This window comes from Rhyacophila brunnea, unplaced genomic scaffold, assembly GCF_057557595.1.
Source record: "Rhyacophila brunnea isolate RB1 unplaced genomic scaffold, BYU_Rbru_1.0 scaffold_6, whole genome shotgun sequence".
Taxonomy (NCBI): domain Eukaryota; kingdom Metazoa; phylum Arthropoda; class Insecta; order Trichoptera; family Rhyacophilidae; genus Rhyacophila; species Rhyacophila brunnea.
The window spans coordinates 22,014,355-22,026,684 of record NW_028233276.1 but is presented as its reverse complement, the minus strand read 5'-3'; the positions used below and the strand labels follow the sequence as shown (position 1 = coordinate 22,026,684).

At 30.8% G+C, this 12,330-nt stretch overlaps 2 protein-coding genes across 2 annotated transcripts in view; one reads left to right on the top strand and one right to left on the bottom strand.

The window, feature by feature from the left end:
- The window catches only part of LOC147065402 (HEAT repeat-containing protein 5B), a 131,953-nt gene extending 124,610 nt beyond the window's left edge, over positions 1 to 7,343 (top strand). Inside the window, exons 35-36 of the mRNA XM_085957037.1 lie at positions 5,855 to 6,000; positions 6,123 to 7,343. Of these exons, the coding sequence (XP_085813163.1) occupies positions 5,855 to 6,000; positions 6,123 to 6,299 (323 nt within the window). The 3' untranslated portion in view covers positions 6,300 to 7,343. The remainder of the gene's footprint in view (positions 1 to 5,854; positions 6,001 to 6,122) is intronic.
- Positions 7,344 to 10,039: 2,696 nt separating this feature from the next.
- The window catches only part of Trmt61 (tRNA methyltransferase 61), a 209,115-nt gene continuing 206,824 nt past the window's right edge, over positions 10,040 to 12,330 (bottom strand). The window contains exons 6-7 of the mRNA XM_085957038.1: positions 11,317 to 11,473; positions 10,040 to 10,399 (exon numbers count right to left, since the gene is read on the bottom strand). Coding sequence (XP_085813164.1) covers positions 10,368 to 10,399; positions 11,317 to 11,473 — 189 coding nt within the window. The 3' untranslated portion in view covers positions 10,040 to 10,367. The remainder of the gene's footprint in view (positions 10,400 to 11,316; positions 11,474 to 12,330) is intronic.

Genomic DNA, 12,330 nt, shown 5'->3' with positions numbered 1-12,330 from the left:
GTTTTTACTTTGCTAATTGCTATGGAGTTTAGTAGATTATTTAATCCCTTACAGACCTGAAATAAAATCCTGTTTGTGTGTGTTTTGCTGTTGTTAATATATTATGAAAACTTATGGCCAGGTGCTTAGAGTCATACTTAACTGTCACATCACATTAGATGGCTGAAATCAAGCCATTTAGTAACTAGCAACTACTAAATAATGGTAGAATTGAGAAACACTAATGTTAGCCATTAAAATAATCAAGTATAATATACACAGAATTCAATGTATTATTATATTTTGTTTGAATTTTAATCGAATTCCGTCCAAATAAATTAAATAAGTACTATTGCTTGAATTCCTAAAAAACAAAAATCTATTGATACAACGTCTACTCTGTGAAGTACTGGTAATTATTCTTTACTTATGTTAGTTTGGATTATATCTCTGCATCTGGTCCTTAGTATGTTTCATTATAAATTGTCGAATAGGTCTTTTCATTGTTATCTCTGCATCTTTGGTATCATAGTAACCAAATGGTATTGTGTGCAATTTTATAAATAAAATGTAATTGTTGTGGAGGCGCAATAGGCTTCAATGCACATAGGCTTATCTAATAGAAGAAAGACAAACACTATGCAGTTATTGTGAGGCCAGTGCCAAAACAATTAAATTTTATCGTGAATCCTTCATTCATTATTATTTCTCGCTATGTCGATAAAGTTTGCGATGGTTAAACAATGTTATGAATTCAACGTAATATTATAATTAATTAAAACTGCACTTTAACCATGATCATTTACAATAATCCACTGAATCTATACATGACTGGACATAGAATATTTGTTGAACTACTCAAATCAATTCATCATATTGGGCATGTACCTACTATGTGAAAATTTAGCCGTTGTTTTGGTCTCGTTTACGTTAACCCATTCACTGCGTCCAACGCAACTGGTGCGTTGCCCATCAGGCGGCCATTAGATATAATTAGCATGTTATTTAAATGTGGTAATTAAATATTAATTAAAAGGTCCTCAGTGAATGGGTTAAAGTAATTAGATTTTGTCTATTTCCAGCATCATAATGAGAAATGTTAAATTCAATTTAATATGACGGAAAATAGATACAGATGAACAAATAATTTATAGCTTTTGTAAAGGTTTAAAGTTTAAACTATATATGTATGGGAATCGCGCTTGACATCTTTGCTGTAGATTTTCATTTATACCGGATCATATATTTACAACGTTTATATTACGATGAAACCCCCATTTTATGTTTTGAAGGGACTGACACAATCAGAACTCAATTTAAATAAATCGGTTTAGACATATTATTATGTCAATGTGTTTTTTCATCTTTTCGAGAATGTTCCTTTTCTCTTGAACTAATAATGTTATTCTTCGCTGAGGGGTGTAAATAAAAATAAAAACAACAAAAATTTACACAATCGCATTCTGTAACCTTGGTCTTGGGCATTGCAGACATGTCTATAAATAGAAACGCACACATCCATTTGGAATTCATTTTTATGACTGCCATGCATTGAATTGGATGTGCTCAAATAAATTGTATTTGTAATTTTAATATATAATTTTTAATATTATGTAAATTGCGAGAAATGAAATTGTAAAACCAGGAATTAATGTACCAAAATAAAATGGGACTGCAGAAACTACACGCAGATAGCGGCAAAGCGTGAATTCGAGCATACAAAATGGGGTTTTTATTTAAAAAAAATATCAAATGGTCATGCTTTATTCCTGATTTCTCATATTTTATTTGATTTTGTGAAACTATGTCATTAAACCACTACATAACAATATGTTTTTATTTTACTTAGAAGAATTGCTTAGCCAAAAAATGACTTAATATTATTAATAGATGGTTGTTTTGTTTTGTAAACTTCATTGTTTTTGAGTTCTCATTAGTTGTTGTTTTTGTTTTGCCACCACAGGAGATACAATGCGAGGCAAGTACATCATCTCATTTAATCATTATACCCCATTTACATATGCATAGATTTACTACTGACAGTATGTATGATCGCGGCCATAACAAGAAAATGCACATGTAAACATGTATTATCATGCAAGTTGCAAGATTGCATGCATGAATCAATCAAAAAAGTTCAGAGGTTTTTGAATTTTCACGCGACAGTTGGTATGTTTGATATCTGCGCGCCTGCAGTGTAGAACGATAGTGATAAATCTGCCGGTAAAAAAACGAACTACACCGCGCAGAGATTTATTTTGAGGTTAACCGATTTTCACTACCTACAATAATCCTATAAAATAACAACATCGCGTCTCGCTCACTCTTGAAGAATAAGATTGGCGAGACAGTCAGCACTTTTACGTGTAAACAGTTATTATCGCGATAGTTTAAAATACACACTATTGCTGCAAGTAAATCCATGCACGTGTACAGGCGCTATTTTCACGGTTTATAAACTATCATTTGCTACTACAAATAATATGTGTTGATTGATTGACCATACAAAAAGCGTCATTACAAAGTTTTACATCTGACTATAATAGATGTTTTTGGAAATAACAATTCTCCTTCTACCAGTGACATATGGTATGAACATTGTTAGAGTTGTCATTATCATCGCTGTGAGGGGTACTTCATGATCTTAATGGTTGAATTATCAAGATTGACTTATATTTAGTAGTTAAAAAATATTTCCCCCTTAAAATAAACCTAATGAAACAATCTTTTTAACCTTTTAGCAGCCCAGCTGATAATACTAGGTATAATCTCCAGGGCCCAAGAATTAAATAATATATAAAAAAAAAAATTATCAGTGGAAAATTTTATATCTAGCACTTACATATTATGAGACATCATTTGAAGTTCGTCGAAAGGGTTTTTCATTCATAATTTCACGAAAATGTCGGAAAATTTGCACCAAGGTTAGGGTTATCACAACACTGCGAATTTACAAGAAATAGTTCAAAAATATTTTTAAAAAATTCAAAAAAAAAATTTATAAAATTTATAAATTTTACAAATACACATTTTTTTTTGCAATATCAGTATTATTTTCACTGTCCACATAAACATCTTTAAAAGTTTTCTTCCGTATGGTAAATTTCGAAACACGGTTCAAAGCATAGTGCAATGTCACATTGCTTGCACACAAACCGCGTTTCCCTACGTTTCTTATTGTTTTTTGTATTATAACATACGTAACACCTTTTGGTGGCACTATTTTTTTTGTCCGTGGGTGGTATTTTACCCAGAAAATGCCTCTCCGTAAGCCTAGTGGGTAGCGGCACCTTCCGCTTCAAATTTGTCTTTGGATGTGTCTTGTGTTTTTGAATCAGTTGATCAATAACGTTCAACTGAAAGTCACCTAAGGGCTGTTTTTTACCAGTTTTTTGTTGGTACAATATATGCGCATTCAGTAATGATAAATCTAATAGATGGAAAAAAAGTTTTTTGTACCATTTCAGGGTTTTTCGTGATGAGTTTACGGATGAAAGCATCATGTCACTTTGGTCTACAGCGCCCATGTTTTTGTTGTAGTCCACGATGGACTCGGGTTTTGAAATAGGAATTTTTGTCACATAGTTTACTTTTCCCGTCGGTTTGAATACATTCTTGTGCACTGTGGTCAACATTGTCACGTCTTTTTTGTCTTTCCACGCCAATGCCATCATTTCGTCAGTGTGAAATGTCTCGGTTTCCCCTCTCTTCAATTTTTTTACGAATTTCGGCATCCCAATTCGATTTCTTCTCACGGTTCCGCAGGCATTTGTCCGGTGGTCATACAGGTACTTGAACAATGTTGGGCTGCTGTACCAATTGTCGATGAAAAGCGTATGTCCTCGTTCCAAGTACGGTTCAAGTAATGTCACCACAACGTTGCCTGATATTCCGATGTAATTTTTCTTCTGAATTTCTGTTTGTTTCCCTGTATAAATTATTATATCTAACACAAAACCAGTTTTACAATCGGCCATTACGAAAATTTTAATGCCGAAACGACTTGCCTTCGTTCTGATAAATTGGCGAAATAAAAGCCTCCCTTTGAAGAGAAGAAGACTCTCATCGATGCACAAATTTTGATAAGGATACAAGTACTGTTTGAAAGAAATTTTCAGCTCTTGCAAGACCTGTCTTATCTTGTACAATCGATCTCCGGGAATTTGGGTTTCATTATCGCTAAAATGCAACATTCGATGCAAGAGCTCAAAACGATTTCTGGACATTGATTCGGAATAATACGGTGAAAACAACGGTCTTTTGATAGACCAGTGTTCAGTAATTTTGTTGCGAGAATTACGTGACATGAGCATGCACACTCCCAAAAATGTGTATATATCGTCGGTTGTGCAGTCTATCCATCGTCGTAAACGATCACTTAGAACCGTGATATTTTTTGTAGCAAATTTAAATTGTTTATTTGTCTCTCGCACTATCATTTCAATAAAGAAAATGTGGATAAAACACTTGAAATAATCCATTTCAATTGCATCCGAAGCTAAACTATCTCCTTTGCATCCCGATTCAGTATCATCGAATGAAAATGCGCGCGGGTCAAATAAATCCGATTTCCACTCAAATGTCGGCCTTTCAGTAGCTTCGGATGTAGTTGGTTCATTTTCTTCAACTTCCAAAGTATCGTCAACTTCATCAACTTCGGAATCATCACTATCGTCTTCAGATTCAATCGTTTCTAAAAGATTGTCAATTTCACCATCTTCACAATATTCATCCATTTTGAATTGGAAAAATTGGTAAACTAAACTCGTAAATATAACACTTTTGTTTGTCCAAATTGAATGCAAAATATAAATAAAAATAGTCACAGTACTTAGTCACTCGACACTAATAAAATTTTCAATCTGAAAACATCGAAAATGTTTCAATTCAATAAGTATACTCGTAAATATAACACTTGTATACGCAAATCATACGCGAAATATAAATATAAATACTCACAACACTTCGTAACTCAACACAAATTAAATTTCAATAAGAAAAAATGCAAATTCTTTCAATTAGAACGCAAATCAGACTATCATACCGACGACCAATTATTACGCGATAGCGGTGCGAACTAATGAGTCAAAAATTTCTCAGTACATGGGAAGAAATCGGTAACCCTGAACGGGCCTCTCGGGAATCCCCTTTATTCTCGCGATGTATTTGACTTTTCAAACATTTCTGCCTGCAGAGCTTGCCCATAGATGTCAATACACGTATTAAAATTGAAAAAATAAATATATGACTCATATTAGGCTCAAAAACGGCGCGACGAGTTTCGCTCGTCACGGGCGCACGAAAGTAGACGCCCATGACGAGAACCACTCGTCAGTGGCTGTTAAAGGGTTAAGGAATTTTCGAAAAGATTTTGAATGATTATTTTTATTACGACAGTATGTTTAATTTAAAAATCATGAATAATTATTGGATTCAAGATTTACATTTTGCACAGCCTATTATTTTATGGATACTTAACTAATTCCATGTCTTTGAATCGTTTCGAATTGTAACTTCTTTTGTTGTTTTCAGTTTAGTGTGACACATGGCAACACATTAATTTGTTTGTATTCAGTGGTGTAGTGATTCTATTGGTTGAGCAACTTGATCAAGATTATGAAAGAAGAATGCTCTTTTTTTTCTTTAAAAAATGTTCATTTTAAACATCTTTCTACCTATTCCAAAAATATTATTTATGCGTCACAATTGCATATGAGGAAATTCTTAGTAGCTATAGCGCTCCGGATCAATAATTGTGTTGGCTATCATTCATAAAGTAGACTATAATTTATTTGAAGAATGTTTGAGACGTCGACGAACACAATATTAAAAATAAAACTGAATAAATAATTGAATAATTGTTTATTAATTATAGGTGTCCAAATGCTGTGTCTGATAGTGCCCATCTTGATTTCGTACTTGAGGGAGCCGGAGGAGTTGCAGACATCGTCATCCCATTGCAAAGCCCTACACGATTATAGCTTACAGTGGCTTATGAAAATTGGACCTAAATACCAACAGGCAAGTTCATTCACCGTATTACACACCGATTGAGTTTGTATTCAATACTGACAGATATTGGTGTCGTCTCCCAATCAAAAAAGTTAAATATTGTTGAAAAACTTACAATTATATTTTTTCAGGAGTTTAAAACATTGATGTCACAGTCTACAGAGCTGCGCACCAAATTGGAAAATGCAGTGAAAGCCAACCAACAGGCTACAAATAAGAATGCCAGGTTTATTGACAACTCTGCGCAGAATAATAAACCTGTGAAGCCTTCTATTAAATTGAAAACAGACTTCAGCAATTTCAGCTAGATGAAAAAAAAAATATTTTTAATTTCTTATATTCCTTTAATTTTTTTTTACTACGCTGATATTATTTAGTTAAGTCATAATTCTTTAAATATACCTACTTAAATAATTAGTTTAAAATTTAATACTGCTTTATTTTTAAGTTATTGATTTAACAGTGCAATAATATTTTCACTTGACAAAATTGACTCTTCTTTTTTAATTTCTTCATAATACGTTTTCGAATATTAACAGGAATTATTTTAATCTATTTTCTGTATTGCTTTGTCTTCTTTTTAATATAGATGGAACAGATTAATTATTATTGTGTTTTGTATGACAATGGTGTTTATTGAAGTAATTTTTATAATAAACATTAATTTTAACCTTCGTAAATTAATAAATTACCTAGTCAAAAAATGTACGCATGTATAGTCACGAACTCTCTTCCTTTTTAACTGTCTTCCATTTTATTATTGATCGTAACTTAGTGGAAAAACCGCAGGAAATTGTAAAAATTATATACCTACCTGACGATTTAAAAAATTACAGACCTTGTCAATTAAAAAAAAATAATTATTGTTTCCATAATACAAGAATTATTTGCGTAACAACAAAAACAAAAAAATATGATTTAATTGGTTTTTGTCATAAACAAGAATTATGCTAAAATATACCTTATGATGTGATGCAGCATGACTAAAAAAAGATTTTCCATTACATCAGAGGTTCTAAACATTTTCTATGCCCCTACACTCTTATAAAAGTAATAATATATTTGAAGATGAATTGGTATAATTTACACTTTCAAATCTAACTGAAAAGAGTTTTTCAGTTTGAGAAGTTGTGTGTAGATAAAATTTAATGAGATTTTTAATCCTGGCTTTCAATCATGAATTTGGTCAGGAAAATCAATTGGGCAATCTCTTTTTTTTCATCAAAGCAACAAATTCACATTTATTTCCAAGCAGTCATTACAAGTGCCCTGTCAATGACTTTGATTTCCTTTGTCATATTACCTCGATTTAGAACCCCTGCATTGCATGAACATTATCACATGATATAAGTAAAAAAATTAGGGAAATTAGGGAAAATTAAAAACAACGGTTTCACACAGATGGAGATTTTTCTACTTACCCATGGAAATCATTTTCATCTTTGTAAATTTAGATATTTATTAGTAATCATTTCAAAATATATGTAATGAATGATTAGTATTGCGAAATATTGATAGAGTTTTCCTTGACGCCGTTTTTCTTAATTTTTTTTTTATTTAGAAAATACGACAAGGAACTGAATGAAAATTTTAGTGATATAGAAAATTCTTAGCTGTAATATAGTTAGTAATGAATTATTTATTAATTGTAATGAACGGATCAAAATTGGGAATTGTGAATTCCGAAAGAAATGCACTGACATCTAAATGAATTTGGGTAGACTAGTGATAGTAAATAATTTATAACCTTACAAAAATGTTTACAAAACTGACTATTCAATATAAATATAATATACCTATATAAATATAGAACCATTAACTTGTTGTACGTAACGTAGTAGATTGACCAATATATAGAGATCTAAACCTTGTATTGAAACATGTTTTTATTGTGAATTCTAAAAGAAAAGGTAAAGCCTTTTTTGATTAGAGGAATCTTTGGGATAATGGTATTTGTGACACATTGATCAGGAAATTGAGAATATAATTCTTTATATGATGCATTTATTGTGGTGTTGAAAACACCCTATTCGGGTTGTAATACCTATGTAGTTATGGATCAAGCAACGTTTCTGTCAAACTGTGTCATGCAATTAACATAATTTTTTTTATATGCATACAATCAATATAATGTCATTTAACGACATAAAAATTGTATAACATAATATAGATGAATTCTTTATTATTACGCTTGAATCTTTCTATTTTGAGTTAAAGGACTAAAAGTCATTCTTAACATTTTTTTTTAATCCTATGCCGTTTGATTAGTTAATGTATAATAGCTAAATTACATGAAGTCACGCCACGCCGACTTGCAGTATCATGCCGATCATCTTCAGCAATCATAAATAACTATCTCAATGATTCAGGTACCAATTGATTCATCTCGGCACATGTTATGATCGTCTTATAACATTTATGTTTGTGTTGGTGATGTTTAAAATTGTCGGCAATAGTTATGAAGGTCTGGTAAAATTCGTGTAATTTGGGCGTGACACAGTCCAATTAATGGGCTTTTTATTTCTTTCAGTTGATTGACAGATCTTATTATATTGATGTGAATTAATGTGCATTTTGGAGAGCAATCATTGCGAAAATATGGGTAACTAATGAATACGAAATGGAATTAAAATGTTGAATGTGATGAAAAGATATATATAAACAATGTTTTATCATTTATTAAATGTAGTTAATCACTTAATCATGGTTTGATAATAATAATAAGATGCACAAATAGATTCCACCGAAACGTTAAGATCTTGTAGCTCTAGGAATAGAATTAATTAAATCCTTTTCTATTGCTTGTCTGTCATTTATTCTACGCGTGAAGAAGTTGTAACTCCTGTATTTTTATTTTGAACAACTTGAAACAAATTGTTATGCAGGAAATTCATAATATTAATCTGATAAATAATTGGTATTGAATGTGATTATATTGTTTGAATAAATTATTGTATGGTGGTGTTATGTTTATAATCAAAATGTTCCCTTCACACACATTTTTTGAATAGGTACCTAACTAAAATGTTAAAATATGTAGTTGAAATAATTTATTTTAAAATTAGATTACTATATGTAATAATTTTGTAATGTCAATTTCCAGCAAATGGGATTCTACTATTTTTCTTTATCTTTGGAAATGTGTACTTTAAATCCTGAAAAATAAATATATATACTTACGCATATTATTAATTAAATATAGCTCGTGAATATTTTAATTATTAAGTCATTCTCATATTATATAATATATTATTAACTAAATATTATTGGCTGACCGCATATAAATTTTGTCATAATCATTTGTTAAACACAACTGCACCTCAAAATGTTTTTTAAATATACATAGTATTTTTCTCAGGAAGGCCTAATATATTAAATAATAAATATTAATTTTTAATCCATATTAGTTCTAAGGAATACTAACTATAGAATGAGTATAGATGTCGAGAAAGCAAAGAAAGTCATATGGGCATAATTATATTATTCAATATTGATGTTTAGACTGACAGAAAATCTAATTTAGTGAATCATGTGAAAACTATGTTAATTTTTAATGTGTAAAATTAAATTGTGCATTATGGAAAGAATCACCATTATTGGGTTTCGTAAGGTACAGGTAATTAATACATAGGTATTAAAATTGTGTTCTTGTCCTTTTCAAGTTATTTTTATACCCTATCATTTGGAATTTTTTTTTATGTTCAGTTTTTTTTGTGTCTGTAATCACTGTAATTTGAAAAACAATTTTAATTTTCCATTTTAACATTCCTTAAAACTATCAAAATAATTTTTAATGCATTTGCTTTATGAGAACTTCACTGTTCTCAGTTTTTGTCTGTCGTAATTTCATATTGTGTTTCCTTCATTGTTTCATTGTTTTCAAATAATTTCTAAAACCAACCAAAGATTTTAGTTTTCATTTGTTGTTGATTTGAAATAAAATTAAAACAGGGTGTCTGTTGCAAGGAAAAAGTAACTATTATACCTATAAAATAATAAATTAACTTATATTATTATCGTAGTGTAATAAATATTTAAAATTATATTTAATAACAGATGAAATAAATAAATCATACACAAATTATTTTATTCAGATAAGCAATAAGTAATCAATTTTTGTTTAAAAATAGCCATTCATTTTGATTGTAAAATAATATGACAAGTTTGGCAATATTCCTCTATAATAATTATTATTTCACATGCATGTAAAAATAACATTATTATTTAAGTTTCAATAACAATCACAATGCATCTTTTTGTAATCAATTATTTTAGTCACCGAATAAATAAAATGTATGTTTGTAGTGTTTGATCAAAAAATAAATGAATTATGAGACTTGTTGAATTATTTTATTTATAAAAATCACATGAATTATTTATGTTACATTTGAGTTGTCTTCCCTGGATTCTGAAAATAAAAGAAATAGAAATTTTAGAGTGCTATAATATATTACTACACCATGTTCGATCCAAAGAGGATCAGTGGGTCTATTCTATACATATGGCAGCTATCGATGGCTAAAGTGATAAATATTATCACTATTTATCATATTTATGTGTTACAATAAATTAACTGTCAAACCTGTTTATCTCACTCTAAAAGTTAACATAGGCACGAGGGGCTGTTAAAACATAGCACCTTTTGACAGTTTAGAGTTTAGAGAGTTAAAAACGAACAAAATGTATATGAAAAAAGTGGACAGAAAAACACAAAACGTTGAAAGACTAATCGTGGCATTTAACACAATTAAGCCAACGTCCACTCAAAATGAGCTCAACATCAGGGAATTTTGTGTCTCAAAGGTGTACGCTATTGTCAGACGCAGCTATTGACAGTCTGTGTTTTTTGAAATTCTTATTTTAATAAGGTTTGTCTTCTTGCTTAAAAAAAAATTATTTTTTCAATTCAAAATTTCATCATTCCGGGAAATCCCGAATCTTGAGATTTTCTCGGGAAATACCTAACTCGACCGCTATGCCATTGTGGGTGTACAATTAGTCATCCATAAATAACAATATTTTAGGTATTTTATGACCCCTCATCTCCCTCTGTTACATAATCTTTTACCCCCTTTTGTGATGCCACATTTCATACAAACCCGCTATCCCCTCCATCCTCTTACCACGTCATTATATCACACCTTTTCCCCTCTAAGTTGTGACTTCACATATGGACCCTAAATGTAATATACTTCAATTAAAATGGTTCTATCCTTGTACAATCATGATGACCAATAAAACAGAAGTTCTACATTGCAAGTGTTTTCATAGATATAGAAGGAATGGGATTAACAATAATTATAATAAAATAATATATTTATATACCTTGCTGAGACAGCAATGCCATTGATGTCCCTCTCGACCAGATGGGAGGTAATGTCGCCAGAGTTAGATAGCCAGTGTGGCCAGGCATTGTTTGCGGAGCAGACCCTGTGATGAACTGAACTTCGGTGTTGGGTTTTTCTTCAGACTGATCGCTTTTCTGAAAATAAAGGTAAATTATGCACATTAATAGTTAATTAACAATATTCAACATGTCCTATTAAATCACTATAATTGCAACATACAATCTATGAAATATATGAACAATAATGAAAAGACTGTTTACTGGTGACAAATGAAAACTAAGATACCTATGTTAAAAACTTAAGTCATAATACAATCAAAATTTGGATTACTGAACTATACAAGATTAATAATCGGTAGTATCGGTTCAAGTAATGTTTATGCCAGCAATTACACTTCAGACATTTTACTGCACAAAGTTTGTATTAAAGAATGTCTCCAAATAATTAGCGATTAGCTATGATTTTTCGTGCAGTGTCAGTTTACGTCGTAAGTCGGAGTAAAGTATAAAGCCGGCTATAGTCTCGCATGTGTCACTGATAAAAATGAGTAAGAATTTTTAATTGTAGACTATTTTCTAACTAAGGGTGGAACTATTTTTTCGTACCCAAGTGACTGTAGGTCCCCCTTACCGCAGCCCTCTCCTAATATTGAATCATTCCATCTCACTCACATTATTATTATATCAAGTTCCAAGTTATTTATTTTTGGTAATCAATTTTTAATAATACCTACACACTAATAGAAATCGCCAATATAAATAGTTGCTGACATTGTTTTCCAGCCCCTTTATTTATACAAAACTCATGTTACGGAGGATTGTCTAAGATTAAGTGAAAAGCTATCATTTAATTTCCTTCGCTTCCTTGAAAGTATTAAATATCCTGTTATTCTTCGAGTATGGGTTATTGAGTTGCTTAAAGTGAACCAAACAATCATTGTCAAAAGGAAAGAAAGAGGACAGACAATGAGAATCGTCCAGGAGACAATCAT